The sequence below is a fragment of the Macaca thibetana genome, chromosome 14, assembly GCF_024542745.1.
Source record: "Macaca thibetana thibetana isolate TM-01 chromosome 14, ASM2454274v1, whole genome shotgun sequence".
NCBI lineage: Eukaryota > Metazoa > Chordata > Mammalia > Primates > Cercopithecidae > Macaca > Macaca thibetana.
In genome coordinates, this window is record NC_065591.1 from 10,409,243 (window position 1) to 10,428,895 (window position 19,653).

Here is a 19,653-nt window from a genome sequence, read left to right on the forward strand (position 1 = left end):
CACATACATTTGGTCTCTGTTCCCAATTCTGGCTGCTTGCCTCAGACAGCCTGAGGTTTCCTCCGGTATGGGGCTTCTTCACAGGGCAAGGCATGGGGCTGTCATAGCCACGTACATTCTGATGTTCGGGCCCAATGTTGGGATAGGCTCAGGGTCCAAAGCTTCCCAGATTCACGCTGCCCATGGTGCCCCAGCATCAGGAAGCCATCTCAGCAGCTGAACAAAGTGTTTTTTATTTGTGACATACAAATACAACCAATGCAAAAAGAGATCACTTTTTCCCTTTGATTCCAGTGATAACAAGCTGCTAAAGAAAAAAATATATATATCAAGAAGGAGTTTATCTTCCAAATTTCCTCTAAAAAAAAAAAAAACAGGATTAAAAATAACCATTCACATGTCCTATACATACTTGACAGCAACAAAAATAACCTGAAATAGGGTGGATGTAACTAAAATTCAAAAAAAAAATCTTAACATGCTCCAAACAAACAAACAAAAAGCCTGGTACAAGAGGCCTGCTATGTTTTTTTTTTTGAGATGGAGTCTCGCTCTATCACCTAGGCTGGAGTGCAAGGGCATGATCTCAGCTCACTGCAACCTCCACCTCCCAGGTTCAAGCGAGTCTCCTGCCTCAGTCTCCCGAGTTGCTGGGATTACAGGCCACAACCACGCCCTGCTAATTTTTGTATTTTTTAGTAGAGATGGGGTTTTGCCACGTTGACCAGGCTGGTCTTGAACTCCTGACCTCAGGTGACCCTGCCTGCCTCAGCCTCCCAAAGTGCTGAGATTACAGGTGTAAGCCACCCCGCCTAGCCATGCCTGTTATGTTTCTCAAAACCAAGACCTGGGGGAAGTGGAGAAAGACAGATGTTTTGGAAATGAATGGGCTCAACACCAACGAGAGTGACTGCGGGTCTCAGACAGTGCCTCTCCCACCCTAGTCCCGACCTCCTGAGGAACCCTTCGGGACATGGCCTGCAGAGACTGGGGTGAGCAGGGTATGGCACCAAGCACCCTTTGACCAGTTGATGCCACGCATCCAGTGACTGGAAAGAGACAATGTACACTGAACTCACCTTACAAGGGATGAACACGGGGGGTTCCTTTTGGTCCCCTTGAGTGAGAGGTATCAGGAATCCATGATCTAAGACAATAAATATTTATCATCTGTGTCCTTTGAGAGACAGGGACCAGAGAAAAATCTCTTCCTAAACATGCTCCTGTGGTTTCATGATTCTTGGGAGTCTACCAAACCCCTCCAGCAATGTCATCTCTCCCTGGGATGAAACCCATCAGGAGCCAGCAGGGTGAGGCAGAGGCAGACTTATTCCAGTGTAAAGTCGCAAGGCCCTCTCTAAGGAGTACCCAGTCCCACTGCTGCCCATCAAGAGCGGTGCAGAGTGCTCAACAGAGGGGCCAGGCTGGGTGAGGGAGGCCCTGTGTATGCAGGCTCCTGCACCAGCAGGAATCCAGGTGAGAAGCAAGGACCACTCTGGGGAGATCTGCCAGGACAGACTGCCGGAGTCGGGCAGAGGGTAGGATGTGAGCAGATGCTGAGGTCAGAGGGACCAACAGACCTCCGCAAGATCAACTTCACAAAGGCTGGAACCTTTACGATACTCCCCAAAGCAGAGCTCAGGGATATCCACAGGGAGCTGTTAGGTGCTTTTTCCTTGATAAGGATTTGGTTTTTCTTCCCTGTAAGAGGAACAAGGTCTTGAGAGCAGGATGAGCATTAGTTCTGAGCCTGCCTTTCTATCCTATGAGAGAAGAGGAAGGCTTTCTGCTTCCCCTGCTCCAGCCTGTTACCACAGGGTGACACCAGAGAGAAAAGCAGCTGTTTTGGCCACTGAGAGGCATTCCTGCTGCAGCCTGAGCTATGGCTCGGCTGGGCCATGGCAGTGGCACTAGTGCCTCACTGAGGCAGTGAGGGGCAAAGCTGAGGAGTGCAGGCAGAGGGGCCTGCTGCTGGCTGGGGGCTCTCTGAAGAGGGAGGGTGACTGCAGGGAGGGGTGCCCTACCCTTAGAGAGCTATCAGCACCAAGAGATGAGAAGAAATGGGAGTTAACTATACGAGAAACGAGAAGTCCTTCTGGGGAAGACGAGGGACTCCCTGATGTTATTCTCCCCTTGAGACTAAGAACAGAGGTATTTGGGGGTAGACGTGAGAGGCAGAGGAGAAAGAACAGTGAGGGCTGGCAGACAAGAACAAGCAAAACCTCTGGCTTTCTTCTATGAATCAAAAGCTCAGGTCACTGCCATGAGACCAGGAGGTTAAGCTTAGAACGCAGCAATGTCCAGGAGCCTAGAGAAGCAATCATCCCCATGGCGGGTCCCACAGAACACCTCATTCCTGGTCCTTTCAGCCTCTCTCACTGACAGAGAGGCAGTCTTCCTCCCAGAGTCGGCTGGTCTCAACATGAGCCCACTCCATGAATCCATAAAAACAGCTGGAAAGAGCTTTCTTCACTTCCCTGCATCTTGGCACAAAAGATCTTCCCACAGTCTCCATAAGAGCATTCCATCTGCGAAAGTGTGAGTCTCTCTGAAGCCTCCCTCTATGCCCAGATCTTACACCCTGTGTGCTCCTCTTTGGGGATCAGCAAACCCCAGACCCAGGACTCCAGAACTTTCCTAAAGGTGGGCATAAACATTCCATTCGTCCAAGTGTATGTGTCAGGGGAGGGGAGGTTTCCAGGACTCTAGGAGCTGCAGAGGTGGGAGAACCTCCACTGCAGGCCCCAGGAGCCAAGTGAGGAGGCAGCCACTGTGGAGGATGAGCTTCACTGCCAGGCCCCACCCACTCTTCCCTCTCTTTCATTCCCTCCTAGCACTCTGGTCTCCTAGGAGAGGAGGAGCAGCTCATACCACTTCTCCCCAGGGTTCTGTGCTCTCAGGGTGCAGCCTGGTACGTGCAGGGCTGGGGAGGCCACAGCTCTGAGGACACCTGGCAAATGGTGAGACCAGGAAAGAGGAAAGGCCTTAGGAGAGAGCATTGTGACTTGAAAGTGGCTCTGAGAGTTCAGTGGCAGCAGCCACCACAGTGCCCACCCGCGTGGGAGTGCTGGCTGTCCCCAAACTTGGTCCTCCGGCTCAGGATCTCATAGGAGCAATCCTCCCCACAGCAACCGGACATGCTGGGGGAAGAGTCATCAATTTCAAATCTGCAAGGCAGGCAGGAGAAAAGGGTTGGTGGCAGGCAGCTGAGTGCCTTCCTCCCTGGCCTGAGAACTCTTCCACCAGCCACAGTGATGAGACCCTTAGGACAAGGGTGCAGGAGGTGGACAGCTGACCAAGTCAGAGAGCACTGCCATACCGGCTCCCCAGACCTGAACCCCCATGACCACTGGACCATGAGCTCAAAGTCAGAGAGCACTGCCATACCATCTCCCCAAACCTGAACCCCCATGACCACTGGACCATGAGCTCAGGCATCAGGATGAGTAGGGGCCAGGACCAGAAAAATGGCCCTGGGAAGGCCCACCTACCACCCAGAAGGGCCCACACCCAGGTCCTTACTGCAACGCTTCTCTGAAGAACTGGTAGGCGCCATGATTGTGTTTAAATACTGTTAACATAACCTTCTTCATCTGTGTGCTAGAAGAAAGCAGAGCAAACACCTTTTAGAAAGAGAAACATGGCCGGGCGAGGTGGTATGCACCTGTAATCCCAGCACTTTGGGGGGCCAAGGCGGGAGGATCACTTGAGCCTGGATGGTAGAGGCCGCAGTGAGATATGATCATACCATGGCACTCCAACCTGGGTGCCAGAGTGAGACCCTGTCTCAAGAAGAAAAGAAAAAGAAAGAAAAAGAAAAGAAAACAGAGACTACGGTCGTGCTTCCTTTCCTTTCTGTCTTTGTCTGTTACCCCCTTTCACCCGCACAAGTGCTCCTGAATTTGGCCTCTAGCCTCTAGAGGTCTTGGACCCCCTCGGCACTCACTGCTTCCCCCAATCGCAGGCTGATGAGACTGCACAGGCATCAGCCCTGACCAGATGGGCTTCTTTCAGAGCAGGGATCTTTCCCACTTCCTCTCTGTAGCACCGTTACTTAGGTACAGAACGTGGCACAGATTAGGAACTCAAAAGATGCTCGCTGGCCAGGTGTGGTGGCTCACACCTGTAATCCCAGCACTTTGGGAGGCTGAGGTGGGCAGATCACCTGAGGTCAGGAGTTCAAGACCATCCTGGCTAACATGGTGAAACCCCATTTCTACCAAAAATACAAAAATTAGCTGGGTATGGTGGTGCATGCCTATAATCCCAGCCACTTGGGAGGCTGAGGCAGGAGAATTGAACCCGGGAGGTGAAGGTTGAGCCCGGGAGGTGAAGGTTGCAGTGAGCCAAGATCGCATCATTGCACTCCAGCCTGCAACAAGAGTGAAACTCTGTCTCAAAAAAAAAAAAAAAAAGATGTTTGCTGTGCTGAGCTAAATATGCAAAATCTGGAGTCATAACAAGGCAGGGAGCATCTTATTGACAGGGTTCTAAAACACCTTTCTCCCAAAACACGCCTATGAGCCTCCCCCTCCAATGAGACTCAAAGAATAGCAAGTGCCTCAGCGGCAGCTCCTTCCAGTTGAGTGCTATATGGATCTCCTAAGAAGGGAGGCCTTACCTGTTGGCCATGAGCTGTAGAATCTGTATAAGGAACTTCCCCAGGCCTTTCCGCCGCACCTTGCTTTCCAACTGCACTTCATAGCTAGGTGAAGAAAGGAGAGGTGAGCGTGCAGGATGGGGCGTGAAGAGGCTGTAAGGTCTGGCAGAGGAGCTTGCAGTCCTTGGCAGCCCATAGACCTAGGAAGGTCCAGGGCCCTTGTCACCTGGCTGGAGTGCCTGTACCATCACCAGGGTCTCTCTCCCCTACCTCCCCCAAGCCATGGCTCCTACCAGTACAGGACTTCATCCCCACACTCCACGTCAAACCGGAAGTGAGAAAAGGCAACAGGGACAGAGCTGTTTTCCCATGCGATGAGGTACCAGGCTCGGTCATCTGTCATTTCCTCCCGTTTCTCTCGGTCCTTCCAGCCCCACTCACTCTGCTCATACCTGGGGAATTTGGGAGCAGTCAGAAGGGAAAGCTGGGAGAGGAACTAGGCTCCCCTGGTCGGGACACGCTTACATGGTTTGCATATTCGTTTTGGTCAGGTCAAAGGCCCAATCCACGGTGGCTGGCTCCAGTCCAGACACTCGCTTACATTCAATGGAGACATTCAACCTGTGAAGAAGACAGGAGGTGTACGGAATTGGTTACAGCTCTCCTGCCAGGGCACTGCTGTTCCTCCCTTAAAGTCTACAGGGAGGAAGGCCCAGTTGCAGTTACTCTACAGAGAAAAGCCTACCCTGTATCTTCCCCAGCATGACTAGAGAAGGTGCAGGAACAAAGTCTTTCAGGCTGAGATTAACAACTGTGGCCACACCGCCCACCCCCCAACCACAAGGCCCATTTCCTGCCTCCCCAAGCTGTCCTAATCCGCCTCAGCAATTTGTAAACTTCTTGTCCCTCTCTGCTCCTTCTTTATTCTTTTCCTACCTTTTCTGTCTCTTCTGTACTTTGTTATAAACACTCATGTCTTCTGTTATTTAGTTCCTGCCCTTAGACATTTTTCCTGTTGCTGTAATTTCTGAACTGACTCCTCACCGGGCTCCCACGGGACCCCATTCCTTTTATCTACCAATTGCGCCTTCAAAACCACTGGGTGACCCTAGGTCCTTCAAGAAGACTACGGCTCAACACGCCCCACCCCGCCCCAGGAGTCCTGCCTGCCTCATCTGAGGAATAGGGATACTCTCAGCTGATCAACAGGTTAAGGCCGGCACAGTGGCTCACACCTGTAATCCCAGCAATTCAGGGAGGCCAAGGCATATGGATCACCTGAGGTCAGGAGTTCAAGATGAGCCTGACCAACACAGTGAAATCCCGTCTCAACTAAAACTACAAAAAAATTAGCTGGGCATGGTGGTGGGTGCCTGTAATCCCAGCTACTCGAGAGGCTGAGGCAGGAGAATCGCTTAAACCTGGGAGGTGGAGGTTGCAATGAGCCAAAATCATGCCATTTCACTCCAGTCTGTCTCAAAACAAACAAACAAACAAACAAACAAAAACGGGTGAAGCAGGCTCCAGCCCAACACTGTTTTTCTAAACCCGCAAATGCTGTAGGTGTTAAGATATCTGTTTCTAAATGAAATTAAAGTAACAGTTAAACTCCTTGACCAATCTGTGAAATCACATTCTTTAGATAGCACTACATTCTGAAAGGACTAGAGGCAGCAAACCCTAAGCCTTTAAAGGGCTCCCGTATCAATCTCTCAGTGACCTTTGATACAATCCCCAGAGGATATGCTCACTGGAATCCCATCACTTCTACTGACTGGCACGCCACATTTGCTCAGCCTTATAAATTCAGAACTTCCTGCCCCTAAAGCATCTTCCTTTCTTTATCAATCACTTAGCCATCACAGCTGCCCAAACATAGCACTGCATCTGTCTTAACTATAAAATGCCCAGAGTTGGCTGGCAATGCCTGTTTTGGAGCTATTCCACATTTCTGGAAGCCAATGGAAATATGGAATATGAAAACACTATGAAGCCGGGGGCAGTGACTCACGCCTGTAATCCCAGCACTTTGGGAGGCCGAGGCGGGCGGATCACCTGAGGTCAGGAGTTAGAGACCAGCTTGGCCAACATGGTGAAACCCCGTCTCTAATAAAAATACAAAAAATTAGCCAGCGTGGTGGCGGGCACCTGTAATCCCAGCTACTCTGGAGGCTGAGGCAGGAGAATTGCTTGTACCCGGGAGGCAGAGGTTGCAGTGAGCTGAGATCACGCCATTGCACTCCAGCCTGGGTGACAGTACAAGACTCTGTCTCAAAAACAAAAAAAAAACATGATGAGATATCACAATATGGGATCTCTAAAGTATGTCAAAAGCCTTTCCAGGCTGGGCGCAGTGGCTCACGCCTATTATCCCAGCACTTCGGGAGGCTGAGGTGGGTGGATCACCCGAGGTCGGTGGATCACCTGAGGTCAGGAGTTTGAGACCAGCCTGGTCAACATGGTGAAACCCCATCTTTACTAAAAATACAAAAATTAGCAGGGCATGAGGGCATGTGCGTGTAGTCCCAGCTACTAGGGAGGCTGAGGGAGGAGAATCGCTTGAACCCAGGAGGTGGAGGCTGCAGTGAGCCGAGATTACGCCACTGCACTCCAGCCTAGGTACAGAGCAAGACTCTGTTTCAAAAAAAAAAAAAAAAAAAAAACTCATACCAGCTGCTACTTCCTGAGCTGCATATATTCTTTTTCTTTCTTAAAAAAAAAACCTTGCGCCAGGCGCAGTGGCTCACGCCTGTAATCCCAGCTCTCAGGGAAGCAGAGGCGGGAGGATAGCTTGAGCCCAGGAGTTCGACACCTGCCTGGGTAATACAGCAAGACCCCGTTCTCCACAAAAAGGGAAAAAAAAAAAAAAAAACCTTGCAAATTTGGCATCATCATCCTATTAGGTAAGAAAATGAGGCTTGAGGAATATGAGTGACTTCTCCAAGTAGAGCTACTAAGACGTCCAGCTACAATTCAACCCCCCAGCACAGAGAAACCAGAGCCCCTGTTTATCCCCAAGCCAAGATGTTACATTCTGGAAGCACAACTCATCAACAGCATCTCAGGTAAGGCAGATTATGCTTCCTATTTAGAAACCAAAAGGACAAAAAATGGTGAGGGAGCCTTCAGTCCAGAGCCTATAGTTAACTGGATCAGTAATAATAATAGCAAACAGGGTGAGGGTTGAAAATTTACCTACTGGGTACACGATCACTATTTGGGTGATGGGTACACTAGATGCCCGACCCCACCATTACACAAAATATCTGCACACGTACCTCGCGAATCTAAAATGAAATTATAAAATAAAATAACAGCAAACACTTATCTAGCTTTTATTACGCTCCAGGAACTAACACTTTACATCTTATCCTCCTGACAACTCCATGAGAAAGGTACTATTATTAGAACCATTTTGGGTTTTTGGGTTTTTGTTTTGTATTGAGACAGGGTCTTGCTGTCGCCCAGGCTAGAGTGCGATGGTGCTACCATGGCTCACTGCAGCCTCCATATCCCAGGCTCAAGCAATTCTCCCACATCAGCCTTCTCAGTAGCTGGGACTACAGGCATGTGCCACCATGCCCAGCTAATTAAAAAAATTTTTGTTTTGTAGAGACAGGGTCTTCCTATGTCGCCAGAACTGGTCTTGGACTCTTGGGCACAAACAATCCTCCCAACCTCAGCCTCCCAAAGTGCTGGGATTACAGGTATGAGCCACCACACCTGCCCCAGGCCCATTTTTAACTAGAAAATTGAGGAACAGAGAGATTAGGTAATTTGTTCAGAGTCAGTTGGGCACAGCATTTTAGGAGGCCGAGGTGGGAGGATCACTTGAGAACAGCAGTTTGAGACCAGCGTGGACAACGTAGGCGAGACCCCTTCTCTACCAAAAAATATTTTTCTTTTTAAAGAAAAGTAATTTGTTCAGGGCCAATTAGCCAGTAAGTGGCTTTTAATAATTATACTATATACTCAGGGAAAGAGCACTAGATTGGAAATTAAAAGCCCCCTCAGCTGTCAGGTGAAAACTCCATAAACTCAGAAAGCTCGTTTGACTCTCTGGACCTCAGTTTCCCATGCATTAAATGTGAGTGTCAGCCTAGATAATTTTCCAAATTTGTTTCAGCTCAATGATTCTTTGCATAGAGAGAATAATCAGTCCGGAAGAGACATCAGGCCGGGTGCGGTGGCTCACACCTGTAATCCCAGCACTTTGGGAGGCTGAGGCAGGCGGATCAGTTGAGGTCAGGAGTTCAAGACCAGCCTGGCCAACATGGTGAAACCCTGTCTCTACTAAAAATACAAAAGTTAGCTGGGCGCAGTGGCTCACGCCTACAATCCCAACACTGAGAGGCTGAGACAGGTGGATCACGAGGTTAGGAGTTCAAGACAGCCGGGCCAAGATGGTGAAACCTTGACTCTTACTAAAAACACAAAAATTAGCTGGACATGGTGGCAGGCACCTGTAATACCAGCTATTTGGGAGGCTGGGACAGAGAATTGCTTGAATTCGGGAGGCAGAGGTTGCAGTAAGCCGAGATCGCACCACTGCACTCCAGTCTGAGTGACAGAGCAAGATTCTGTCTCAAAAAAACAACAAAAAAAACCCCCACAAAAATTAGTGAGGTGTGGTGGCGCGCACCTATAATCCCACGTACTCAGGAGGCTAAGGCAGGAGAATCAGCTGAACGCAGAAGGCGGAGGTTGCAGTGAGCCAAGATTGCGCCACTGTACTCCAGCCTGGGTGACTGAGCAAGACTCCATCTCAAAAAAGAAAACTTTAACTAAAGAGACATTGGTCTGAGATTAAGTGCAATCTTTGCTCATTTATGGATTCTTCTGCCACCCTACCTGGGGGATTTTATATCAACAGAGGACACGAGCCACAGTTTCTGCTTTTTCTTTTTGTTTTGTTTTGAGATGGAGTTTTGCGCTTTTTGCCCAAGTTGGAGTGCAATGGCGCTACCTCGGCTCACTGCAACCTCTGCCTCCCGGGTTCAAGCAATTCTCCTGCCTCAGCCTCCCAAGTAGCTGGGATTACAGGTGCCCATCACCACACCCGGCTAATTTTTTTTTTAATTTTTAGTAGAAATGGGGATTCACTATGTTAGCCAGGCTGGTCTCGAACTCCTGACCTCAGGTGATCCAGCCGTCTTGGCCTCCCAAAGTGCTGGGATTACAGGCATGAGCCACCACGCCCAGCCCTGTTTTTTCATAAATATGAAGAAGAATGAGAAAATTTGTGTCTGAGGAAGCCTACTCTGGAAAGGGAATTCCTGAAGACGCTCAAGGAGACAGCAGTTGGTAATGCTCAATGTAACTCACCCGTTTCTATCATATTTCTTGAACACTGGGAAAGCCTCCAGAGGGTCTCCGAGCTGTGGAGGGAAAGAAAAGAGGAATAGCACAGACAAGTGTGGCGGAGGTGCAGGCCCTGTCCCAAGAGCTGTTGTCTTGGAGTGGGATGCTGTGGGGATCCACAATGGGAGACTAGCTTCAGCCCCAGGAGCAGTCTCCCAGAACCCTCCATTTGCCTAGCTCTGAAGTCACATGTGCGAGGAAGGCTTTGGTGGGGAGGCCCATGAGAGTTAAGTTTGGCATCACCTGACAGGGCAAGAGGAGACCTCGCTGGCCTGTGGGCATACTACCTGCTCACAGCACAGCTAACCCAAAGAAGAGAGGCTACCTGATCTGCCACACACGTCTTAAAAGAAGCCTCCACTGACTTCACCTGGTTACAACTCCAGATGGAAAATCAAGTCCCTGAGCCACATCCTTAAAATGAGTGTTTACCATGAGTGGGTTAAAAGAATGACCAAAAAATGGGATACTAAATGGAGGCAGAGGCTGAGCGCTGTGGCTCACGCCTGTAATCCCAGCACTTTGGGAGGCCAAGGTGGGTGAAACGCTTGAGCTCAGGAGTTCAAGACCATCCTGGGCAACAAGGTCAAACCCTATCTCTATAAAAATTACCCAGGTGTGGTGGCAAGCACCTATAATCCCAGCTAATTGAGAGGCTGAGGTGGGAGGATCGCTTGGGCCCAGGCGGCAGAGGCTGCAAGGTTGAAGTGAGCCAAGATCGCACCACTGTATTCCAGCCTGGATGACAGAGTGAGACCCTGTCTCACAAAAAAGAAAACAAAATTATCTAGATCCTCCTCTATCCATAAGGAAGAAGTTCCACAGGGAGGCAGCCGCTTCACTGGAATCCACATTTTCCCAAACACCTGGGCCAACTGCCAGCGCCAACTCCCAACTCACAGGTATGAGCTCAGTTCCCTGCACAGCAAGGAGGCAGAGGCGGTGTGGGTGGGTAGTGTCACAATTCTGCCACAGGGTGGCGACAAAACAAGTCAAATTATAAACCAACTTGAAGTTCCAGGAGGCAGGGACTGGGAAGAAAGGGAGAATCACCCTGTTGGCAGCGTCCACTTTGGCACAAACGGCATCCATGGCTGCTCGCTCCTCCAACCGCTTCTGCTTCTTCTCCTTGGCTTTGCTTGACTTCCTCTGCAACAGAGGAAAGCAACATTAGCTGGAAGGGCTGTGGCCAATAAAACACTGACTTTCCCTTTAAGGAACCGAAGTGCCCTGCATCCACAGGCCTGGCCCAGTGGTGAGAAATTTCCCGCCTCATCTGCCACACGTTTGGAGGGGCGGGAAAGACCCAAGCAGGTCATTTTGTAGTGGGGAGTCCTCAGAAGTCACCAGACTTCTCAGCTTCCCTTCAGGAAGAGCAGTGGCCTTCCAGACACAGACACTGTGGGGATGCTGCGGAACAGCTGACAATGCCTGCAGCAGGCACTTAGTAAATATGCACTCACCCGCTCCCTCCTAAGGAGGGAACACCCAACTTTAGGCACACTGAAGACCGCTTCAGGGAGGAGACGGCATCTGAGGTAGCCACTGACGGCTGTTCCTAAGTATGTTTATTCAAAGCCTTTTCAGTGTCTTCCAGCGTTGGGTGACAAAGATCTGGTAGGCCACAGCTCCTGTGGGAGCTGGGTCTCATTTCAAGTGGGGGCCACCGTGTTCTGACTCAAGGACATCAGAGCCATTCCCAGAAGCCCTGCTCAGTTTAGGCCAACGAGTGGCAGGCACACTACACACCCAGTGACAGGGCAGAGGGCAGGGGCCCAAGGGGTTCACCTCAGGACAGAGATGACACATGGCCAGCAAGACGAAGCTGCAGGCACACAGTCAGCAGCGGGGCAGCAGAGGAGCAGCAAAGTGGGGATTCTCCTGGCATAGAGCAGCGAATGGCAAATTGCCCATAGCTGCTTCTAGATTAGGTCCGGTTTTGAGGCCGATGTGATATTCTCTCAGGCCTAAGACCCGCTCACCCTATTGTGAAAAGGCCGGTAACACAGGGCAAGAGCCAGGCTCTGACACCTGGCAGGCCTCATCCAAAGCCTTTTTTTTTTTTTGAGATGGAGTCCACTCTATCGCCCAAGCTGGAATGCAGTGGTGAGATCTCGGCTCACGGCAGCCTGTGCCTCCTGGGTTCAAGCGATTCTTCTGCCTCAGCCTCCCGAGTAGCTGGGATTATTGGCGTGTACCATCATGTCCAGCTAATTTTTGTATTTTTAGTAGTGACAGGATTTCACCAAGTTGGCTGGGCTGGTCACTAACTCCTGACCTCAAGTAATCTGCCTGCCTTGGCCTCACAAAGTGCTGGGATTACAGGCATGAGCCACCACTTCAGGGCTGTCCAAAGCCTCTTCCTGCTCTCCACCCACTGCAGTGCTAGGAAGAGGCACAAAACTTCTCCAAGCCTCCCCTGACTTGATGACTGAGGGTCTTAATGAGGGTTAATGTGGCATGTGTTCAATAAAAGACTTCTCATTCTCTCTCCCCAGGACAACCAGACAGCACAGGCATGCAAAGCGCATGCACCACCCAGCTGGTCCCCAGAAGGCACTCCAAAGGCACTGGTAAGTTGGCTCTGCTTTTTACCAATAGAGCAGCCTCTTTTGACACCCCCCCCACACACCCCTCCTTTCCCTGAGCTCTCTGGAGAGGTTTGACAACCCTCAATTACATCTAGCCCTGACACAGACTGGCCCCAGGAAAGGACACTCAGAGCGATGAACCTTCTGCATGAGTTGAAAAACCAGCTGCCGGGGAAATTCTCAGAATCAATTCTACCCATGATTTTCCAAGGAATGACACTGCTTACCTCCTACTTTAATCAACCAAGAAGCAAAAGAGTTCAGATACCAGGAACTCACAGGGATTGCTCTTACAGCCGCAAACTCTACCAACACCAGCTGTTAATTATCTCATGGCTGAGCGCTGTGTGGAACACAGGCAAGATCTCATATCTTACCTCCCCAGAGGAAGGAACAAACCCGAGAATGGGCTGTCTTCACAAGGCTGGACTCCTGGGACAGAACTCCCCTCCCTCTACCATGGATGGGTTTAGAGCATTCATCTTTTTCTCTGGAAATTTGGGTTTCAAGACAACACTGAGATATAGCTTGCAAAGTACCTTTACAAACATTATGTTTCTTTTTTTTTTCTTTAGTTTATTTTTTTAGAGAGAGGGGGAGTCTCACTGTGTTGCCCAGGCTGGTCTCAAACTCCTGGGCTCAGGCGATCCTCCTGTCTTGGTCTTCCAAAGTGCTGGGATTACAGGTGTGAGCCACCACACCCAGCCTAGGTTATGTGTTTCAATTACCAGGGCAGAAACTATCACTTCCCTTTACACAGCAGGAAACTGAGGCTTGAAGAGACAACGTGACTACTCAGTTCTGCAGTGAATAAAGGGCAGAGGAGAGACTCAATCCCAGGGATGGGCTGCAGATCATGTTTGTTCCACTGGCCACACTGTCCCCTACTAAGGCACCTACGTCCTGCATAGTGGACTTCCATTCCGTCATCAACAAAGATTCTTGCACCCTGCCACGATAAGGCCTGGGCTTCAGAAGCCCTCAGCAACCACTCGCCAACTCCTTTCTCATTGCCTGGCTGGTCTGGTAACAGTGTGCCAACACAGTGCCGCTACAGGCCCTACCCTCTGCACTGAGGTAGAGGTGAGAGACAGAGAAGCCTCGGATGAAAGGTGAACAGGGCTGCACCACGGGGCAGAAAAGCATAAGCTTTGGCATCAATCAGACTGGACCTATGCTCTTCCTGACACCCCCAGAATGACTTGTGAAAGCAACTCCATCTCCATGAAGATGGGGGTGCAAATGCTGGCCTTTTGGAGCTGTAGGGGCAGGTTAGAAGCCAGCACACCTTCAGAGCAGGTACAAGCTCCCTTACTCCACCCTACATGCTTGCTCTCTTATACAGGCCTCAAGGATCAAAGGTGCTGGAGGGCAAGGGTAACGCCCAGAACCCAGAAAGCACTGAAGCCTGGGTTCCCTCCATCTCATTTCTAAGCATGAGCTGTAATTCCCAAGCACAAGCAGCAGGAGGGCCAGCCGGGCCTCTAGATTTGTGGGCTCATTCATGTAGACCTGGCAATCCTCAGAGCAAGGCCTGGGGCTGCCATGGCCTGAGACTGCAGTAACTCAAGAACCCCGAGCTCTGCTGCCTGCCCACGGGGCAGGAGGCAGGGTGCAGTCAGCTGGGCCAGACAGGCAGGGAGGGGCTGCACTAAGAAAAGTGGTCTCCTGTTCCAATGAGCTCTGCCCCTGCCTTGTGGAGGTAAGGCTGTCCTATAGGGACACAGGAAAATGCTCCTAATTAAAATGGGTAATAAGCACAGTGAACAGTAAAGCTCATTGTGGTTAAGTGTCTTTTCCAAGGGAGCTTTGTATAAAAAAAGAGAGTGCAGGATTTTGAGTCAAAAGACCTGGATTTCTCAGCTCTTTCACTTACTAGCTGCATGACTTCAGGCAAGCTACTTAAGCTCTTTTCAGTAAGTTGCTCAAAATTTCTGACTCTCAGTTTTCTTTTCCATAAAATGGGGCTCGCAATGCCTCCACCAACAATCGCAGGAGGAGACTTCTGTTTACAAGAACCTCCCTCAGACCTTCTGCCAGTGCTTTAATAAAGGTACTGGCCCGGGTGGTGGCTCAAGCCTGTAATCCCAGCACTTTGAAAGGCAGAGGCGGGCAGATCACGAGGTCAGGAGATCGAGACTATCCTGGCTAACATGGTGAAACCTTGTCTCTACGAAAAATACAAAAAATTAGCTGGGCGTGGTGGCGGGCGCCTGTAGTCCCAGCTACTAGGGAGGCTGAGGCAGGAGAATGGCATGAACCCGGGAGGCGGAGTTTGCAGTGAGCCGAGATCACACCATTGCACTCCAGCCTGGGCAAAGAGCGAGGCTTCATTTCAAAAAATAAATAAAATAAAATAAAATAAAATAAAATAAAAGTGATCGATTTTTCTCTTCACAACCCAGCATGGTAGGTGTGACTACTTCTTTGATGAGAAATCTGAGGCACAGAGAGTTTACGGAACTTGGAGGGTCACAGAGCCGGTGAGGAGAGTTCTCAAAGTGGTCTCTTCCTTCCACTCCCTCCGACTCTCCCCATGAGGTGAGGGTAGATCCACTTTATCTGCCTATATTCACCCAGTGCTCACCAAACAGCAGGTACTCAGTTCATAGCTGCTGAATGAATCATCCAAGATCCAAATCCACATTTGAACCCTAAAGTCATGCTCCTTCCACCATGTCACAATTGCACTTATATGGCATTTTTTGTTTTAAAGTGTTACATAAATGTTTTCATATGCAATGCAAAACTCCTTCCCTTACTATTCCCATTGAAAAAATAACTCCACACATAGTTTTACGACTGGAAGGGGTCATAAAGACAAATGAAAAAAAACCACCCAATCCGGGCACGGTGGCTCATGCCTATAACCCCAGCACATTGGGAGGCCAAGGTGGGTCGATCACCTGAGGTCAGGAGTTCAAGACCAGCCTAGCCAACATGATGAAACCCGTCTCTACTAAAAATAGAAAAAAGTAGCCGGGCATGGTGGTTGATACCTGTATTTCCAGCTACTCGGGAGGCTGAGGCAGGAGAATCACTTGAACCCGGGAGGCAGAGATTGCAGTGAGCTGAAATTATACCACTGCACTCCAGCCTGGGCAAAGAGCACAACTCCATTTAAAAAACAAAAAAGGAAAAGAAAAGAAACATCCAGATGGGAGGAGGAGGCATCTTTCAGAAAAGGAATTTGGCATCTTTTAGATTTTCAGTATCAATGTCTCCATCCCATATACTACCCATTATCCAAAAAGAACCTGTTTTTGATGAAGCAAGAGAAATATAAATTCTAATTCCTGAAAGACGACACATGTGTGGCAAATAGGACACGTGTGTGGCAACTGAAGAGAAAGCCTCCATCTGAAGCCTCACTCAGCCTGAGGCCAGGCTCTGCCACACGGTGACTACAAGGAATGACGACTTCCCCAGTACCCACAGTTGTGGAATGAGGGTGATGAGACGGTTCTAGCTGTGTTTCAGGGAGGAGAATTCAAGTCTCTCTGTTACTGTGAATTTTAGGCCAGAAGAGACTTTGTAGGGTCTCATGTGAGAAACACATCTGTAAAGTATAAGATTGAGGCCCTAAAGGATGCAAGGATTGCAGAATCTCTGGGGCATATTTCTTTTCTCCCTCACCCTGTTTTATGGTGTGGAGGGTCTGCTATTTCCACCCAACCAGCGAGGAAGTGCTGAACTAGAACGTCATGTTACACTTCGTGTTTTCTGCTGAATCTGCAGTGGCCGCTTCTGGTTAGACAGTTACTAAGCGACACCAGGGACAGAGGTTTCATTTAGTTTCAACCATGGCTGCGTCTAGGACCTTTCACCAAAATTTAGGTTAAATATGCCTAAGGTCTCTAGACTTGGTTTTCTACATATGAAGTACGTAATATCCAAAATTATTTGTTAAAACATGATGACTGTTTTGACACGGAGTAGACAACTATTTTTGTCTAATAAGTTGATTTGTTCAGTCGATAACTAGTGGAGTGAGGGGGGAAAAAACTAGGTTAACAACAGTAGGGACAACCCAATGGGTTAAAAATAGCACAAATCTATTTTAGATCAGTAAAGTGAAGGCTGAGGATACAGGCAAAAATAACAGCCACTACTTAGGAGACACCTCCTTAGCAATCTACATCCATTATCTCACTTAATCTTCACTACTACCCTAAAGGGGAGGTGTCGGCATCCCAATTACAGAGGTGAGGAAATTCAAACACATAAAGGCCAACTCACTGGCACAATATTATACCGCCAGCAGCGAACACGGGGCTGGAATTGAGGTACCTCGGACTCCAAAGTCAGGGTTCCCTTAAGGTGATGGGAATTCCATGTAAATACTAACATAGGCCTGCGTGGTGGCTCACATCTCTAATCCCAGCAGTTAGGGAGGCCTAGGCGTGGACGGTCTGAGGTCTGGAGTTCGAGACCAGTCTGGCCAACATGGTGAAACCCTGTCTTTACTAAAAATACAAAAATTACCCAGGCATGGTGAGGGGCCCCTGTAATCCCAGCTGCTGGGGAGGCTGAGGCAGGAGAACCGCTTGAACCCAGGAGAAGGAGGCTGCAGTGAGCCGAGACCGCGCCATAGAACTCCAGCTTGGGCGACAAGAGCAAAACTCCAAGTCAAAAAAAAAACAACAACAACAAAAAAAAACGAATGCAGCCAATACTAGGAAGGGCGTTATCTTTTTAGGAGGGTGACTGATACTGCTGTAATTGAGACTTAGTACGGTGAACGCACAAAAACTTGCAAATAACTTCTGCCCTACCCTATATCCCGGGAAAGTGAACTAAAATGCACCTCCAGGCTGCCGGCACGGAACAGGTGGTCAGTATCCATCCGCGGCTGGGCCGCCGCCCCCGCCTCCCCGCATCTTCCCCTCTCACTCGCACAGCCCTCCCCTTGCAAAAACACCTGCTCTACCAAAACTCGTAACAACCCAGTGGTCATAAGAACCATTCCACTGCAACCAGGAGGCGTGAAGGCAGGAGTCTATGGGAAAGGAAGGCTGTGTTTATCAGGAGCAGCAAGAACCTGGTGGAGAGGTTTCGAAAGAGTGTAGGGGAACCGGCTTCGCTGAGACTGGAGTAGCGGGAAGCGCAGTGGACTGGGATTCGGGAGGCCCAAGGTGGGGTCTGACGCCCCCGCCAGTGTGACCTTGGCTAGGCGCCTTCTTTCCTCTGGGCCTCAATTCCCTCCAAGCCAGGGTTGACCTCGGATGTGAAAAGCGACGAAGCTGGTGACAGCCAGGTGATGAGTGACCCCGGCGGAGCGGGAGGCTAACCCCAGGGTCCACGCGGGGGACGGGGGTGGGGAGGCCGGTAACGGGTCCGCGAGGCAGGAAGGGGCGGGCGTGACGCTGGGGGCGCCGAGGGGGTGGGGCCCCGGACAAGGGGCTCTCCAGAGGATTCCCGAGCTAGGCCTAGCGTGGGGACCCTTAGAATAGGGGAGTCAGGTCATGTGGGGGTCAGGGGTCACGTGAGGCTAGAGGGGGTCGGGGTCACGTGAGGGGGTTTAAGAACAAAGGGGGCGAGGGTAGCGAGGAGCGCCCCTGGACCTCCCATCTCCTCTCTCTGCCTCACTCACCCCCATAGCGGCGGCGGCGACCCTCAACTCCTTCTTCACACACTTGCCGGCAGGGAGGCGGCAACGGCGGAGGCGGCAACAGCGGCGGCTGCAGAGCGGCGTACCCCGCACCGCGCATGCGCCTCGCAGCTCCCCCGCGCGCCCTGGTACCGCGCCGGCGCAGAACCGGTGTAGGGGGATCGGGGAGCCGGCGCGCAGGTGGAGCGCCCGCTAGGCGGGCCGAGGGTCTCGGACCAGAAGGAGGCGGGAACGCGGCGGAGCGTCGCGCCGGGAATGACGTTCGGCCAGGACCCGCCCCCTCGCAGGGCTGCGTCTGTAGCTATGGCAACGGCGGCGCCAAGCCTAGCTGTTGACCCAGGCCCTGAGCCGCTGGCCGCTGGGGGCCGGGTGGGTGGCAGCACCTCTCCTGCGGCCAGCGACTTCTCCGCCAAGCGCGTAGCAGCCGGCGGCACAGCCACCTTCCCAGGCGGCCAATCGCGTCTCGACCTCTGAAGTACCTGCCCTTCCAGAGCCCCAGCGCGCGTAGCGGAAGTCTTTGGAAACTTTCCCACCTTCCAGATCCTGACTCTTGAAATTCCTTTTCTAACCAGAGTCCTGCTGTTAATTCATTCGTCTTCTAACCATTCATTCCCCATCCATTCATTCACGTTCTCAATAAAAATTAACTCGCGGCCGGGCACGGTGGCTCACGCCTGTAATCCCAGCACTTCTGGAGGCCGAGGTGGGTGGATCGCTTGAGGTCAGGAGTTCGAGACCAGCCTAGCCAACATGGTGAAACCCCATCTTTACTAAAAATACAAAATAGCCGGGCGTGGTGGCGTGTACCTGTAATTCCAGCTACTCGGGAGGCTGAGGCAGGAGAATAACTTGAACCCAAGAGGCGGAGGTTGTAGTGAGCCAAGATCACGCCACTGCATTCCAGCCTGGGCGACAGAGCGAGACTGTTTAAATAAATAAATAAATAAATAACTCGCATCTACGAGGTGCTGAGCCCAGGGGGCACAGAGGGGAGCGAGGTGCCATCTCAGCGCCACACCTCAGAGTTTAGAGGGGAGACTGTCACGTAAGCACTGTTCAGGAGGGAGTGGATGGTGCTGTTAGAGTGAACTCCAGGCATCCCGGACAGTTTTAATTTCAGCCCATCCCCAGCACATCAGAGTGACCCCAACATGATCCGAATCCAAACCGCCGGGGGGCGCTTCCGCAGTGTGCACACCTCTGCAACCTACCCCAGAATCTCCCGGGGTAGAGCCAGAGTCTTCACTTCCTAGTGCTCTCCAGGTAGGGTCTTAGACACGAAAATTAGTGAAATGCCGCACAACACTTAAGCTTCATGGACTTTTTCAGGTTTTGCTCATTATTCCATCTTTTTTTTTTTTTTTAAGAGACAGGGTCTCGCTGTCGCCCAGGCCGGGGTGCAGTGGTGCAATCACAGCTCACTGCAGCCTCGACCTCCTGGGCTCAAGCGATCCTCCCGCCTCAGCCTCCTGAGTAGCTGGGACTACAGG

The 19,653-nt window shown here is 50.8% G+C and overlaps 4 protein-coding genes across 13 annotated transcripts in view; 1 reads left to right on the forward strand and 3 right to left on the reverse strand.

The window, feature by feature from the left end:
• The window catches only part of STIP1 (stress induced phosphoprotein 1), a 293,300-nt gene that overhangs the window by 252,341 nt on the left and 21,306 nt on the right, over positions 1 to 19,653 (reverse strand). The window lies entirely within an intron of this gene.
• Positions 1 to 19,653, reverse strand: part of OTUB1 (OTU deubiquitinase, ubiquitin aldehyde binding 1) — a 238,450-nt gene that overhangs the window by 41,990 nt on the left and 176,807 nt on the right. The window contains exon 1 of one of the 8 annotated variants that reach the window (XM_050757216.1): positions 12,579 to 12,585. The exons of 4 other annotated variants lie outside the window; for them this stretch is intronic. The gene's annotated coding sequence lies outside the window, so the exon portion shown is untranslated. Of the gene's footprint in view, positions 1 to 2,876; positions 2,883 to 3,338; positions 3,343 to 3,406; positions 3,411 to 12,578; positions 12,586 to 19,653 lie in introns of those variants that run through there. 3 more of the 8 variants (XM_050757209.1, XM_050757208.1, XM_050757215.1) reach the window with 3 other exon arrangements.
• NAA40 (N-alpha-acetyltransferase 40, NatD catalytic subunit) lies at positions 218 to 18,277 on the reverse strand. 3 transcript variants are annotated; one of them, XM_050757258.1, is made up of 9 exons: positions 18,146 to 18,277; positions 11,015 to 11,110; positions 9,926 to 9,978; positions 5,126 to 5,221; positions 4,894 to 5,052; positions 4,622 to 4,705; positions 3,523 to 3,600; positions 3,055 to 3,167; positions 218 to 1,147 (listed from the first exon to the last, which is right to left on the reverse strand). In XM_050757258.1, the coding sequence occupies exons 1-9, from the start codon at positions 18,149 to 18,151 to the stop codon at positions 813 to 815; spliced, it is 1,020 nt and encodes a 339-aa protein (XP_050613215.1). In that variant the 5' UTR covers positions 18,152 to 18,277; the 3' UTR covers positions 218 to 812. The 3 variants fall into 3 exon arrangements, with proteins under 3 accessions (XP_050613215.1, XP_050613216.1, XP_050613217.1); XM_050757259.1 differs by lacking the exon at positions 4,894 to 5,052; XM_050757260.1 differs by lacking the exon at positions 218 to 1,147 and having other exon boundaries at positions 2,877 to 3,167; positions 18,146 to 18,276.
• PLAAT3 (phospholipase A and acyltransferase 3) overlaps positions 17,859 to 19,653 on the forward strand; it is a 369,991-nt gene continuing 368,196 nt past the window's right edge. The window contains exon 1 of the mRNA XM_050757335.1: positions 17,859 to 17,868. The gene's annotated coding sequence lies outside the window, so the exon portion shown is untranslated. The remainder of the gene's footprint in view (positions 17,869 to 19,653) is intronic.

Excerpts from the sequence above, each read along its gene's own strand:
- NAA40 (XM_050757258.1), bottom strand. Across the intron at positions 9,979-11,014 it reads AAGTGGACGCTGCCAACAGG|CTCGGAGACCCTCTGGAGGC; the intron begins GTGATTCTCCCT and ends TTCCCTCCACAG. Across the intron at positions 3,168-3,522 it reads TTCTTCAGAGAAGCGTTGCA|ATTTGAAATTGATGACTCTT; the intron begins GTAAGGACCTGG and ends CCTGCCTTGCAG.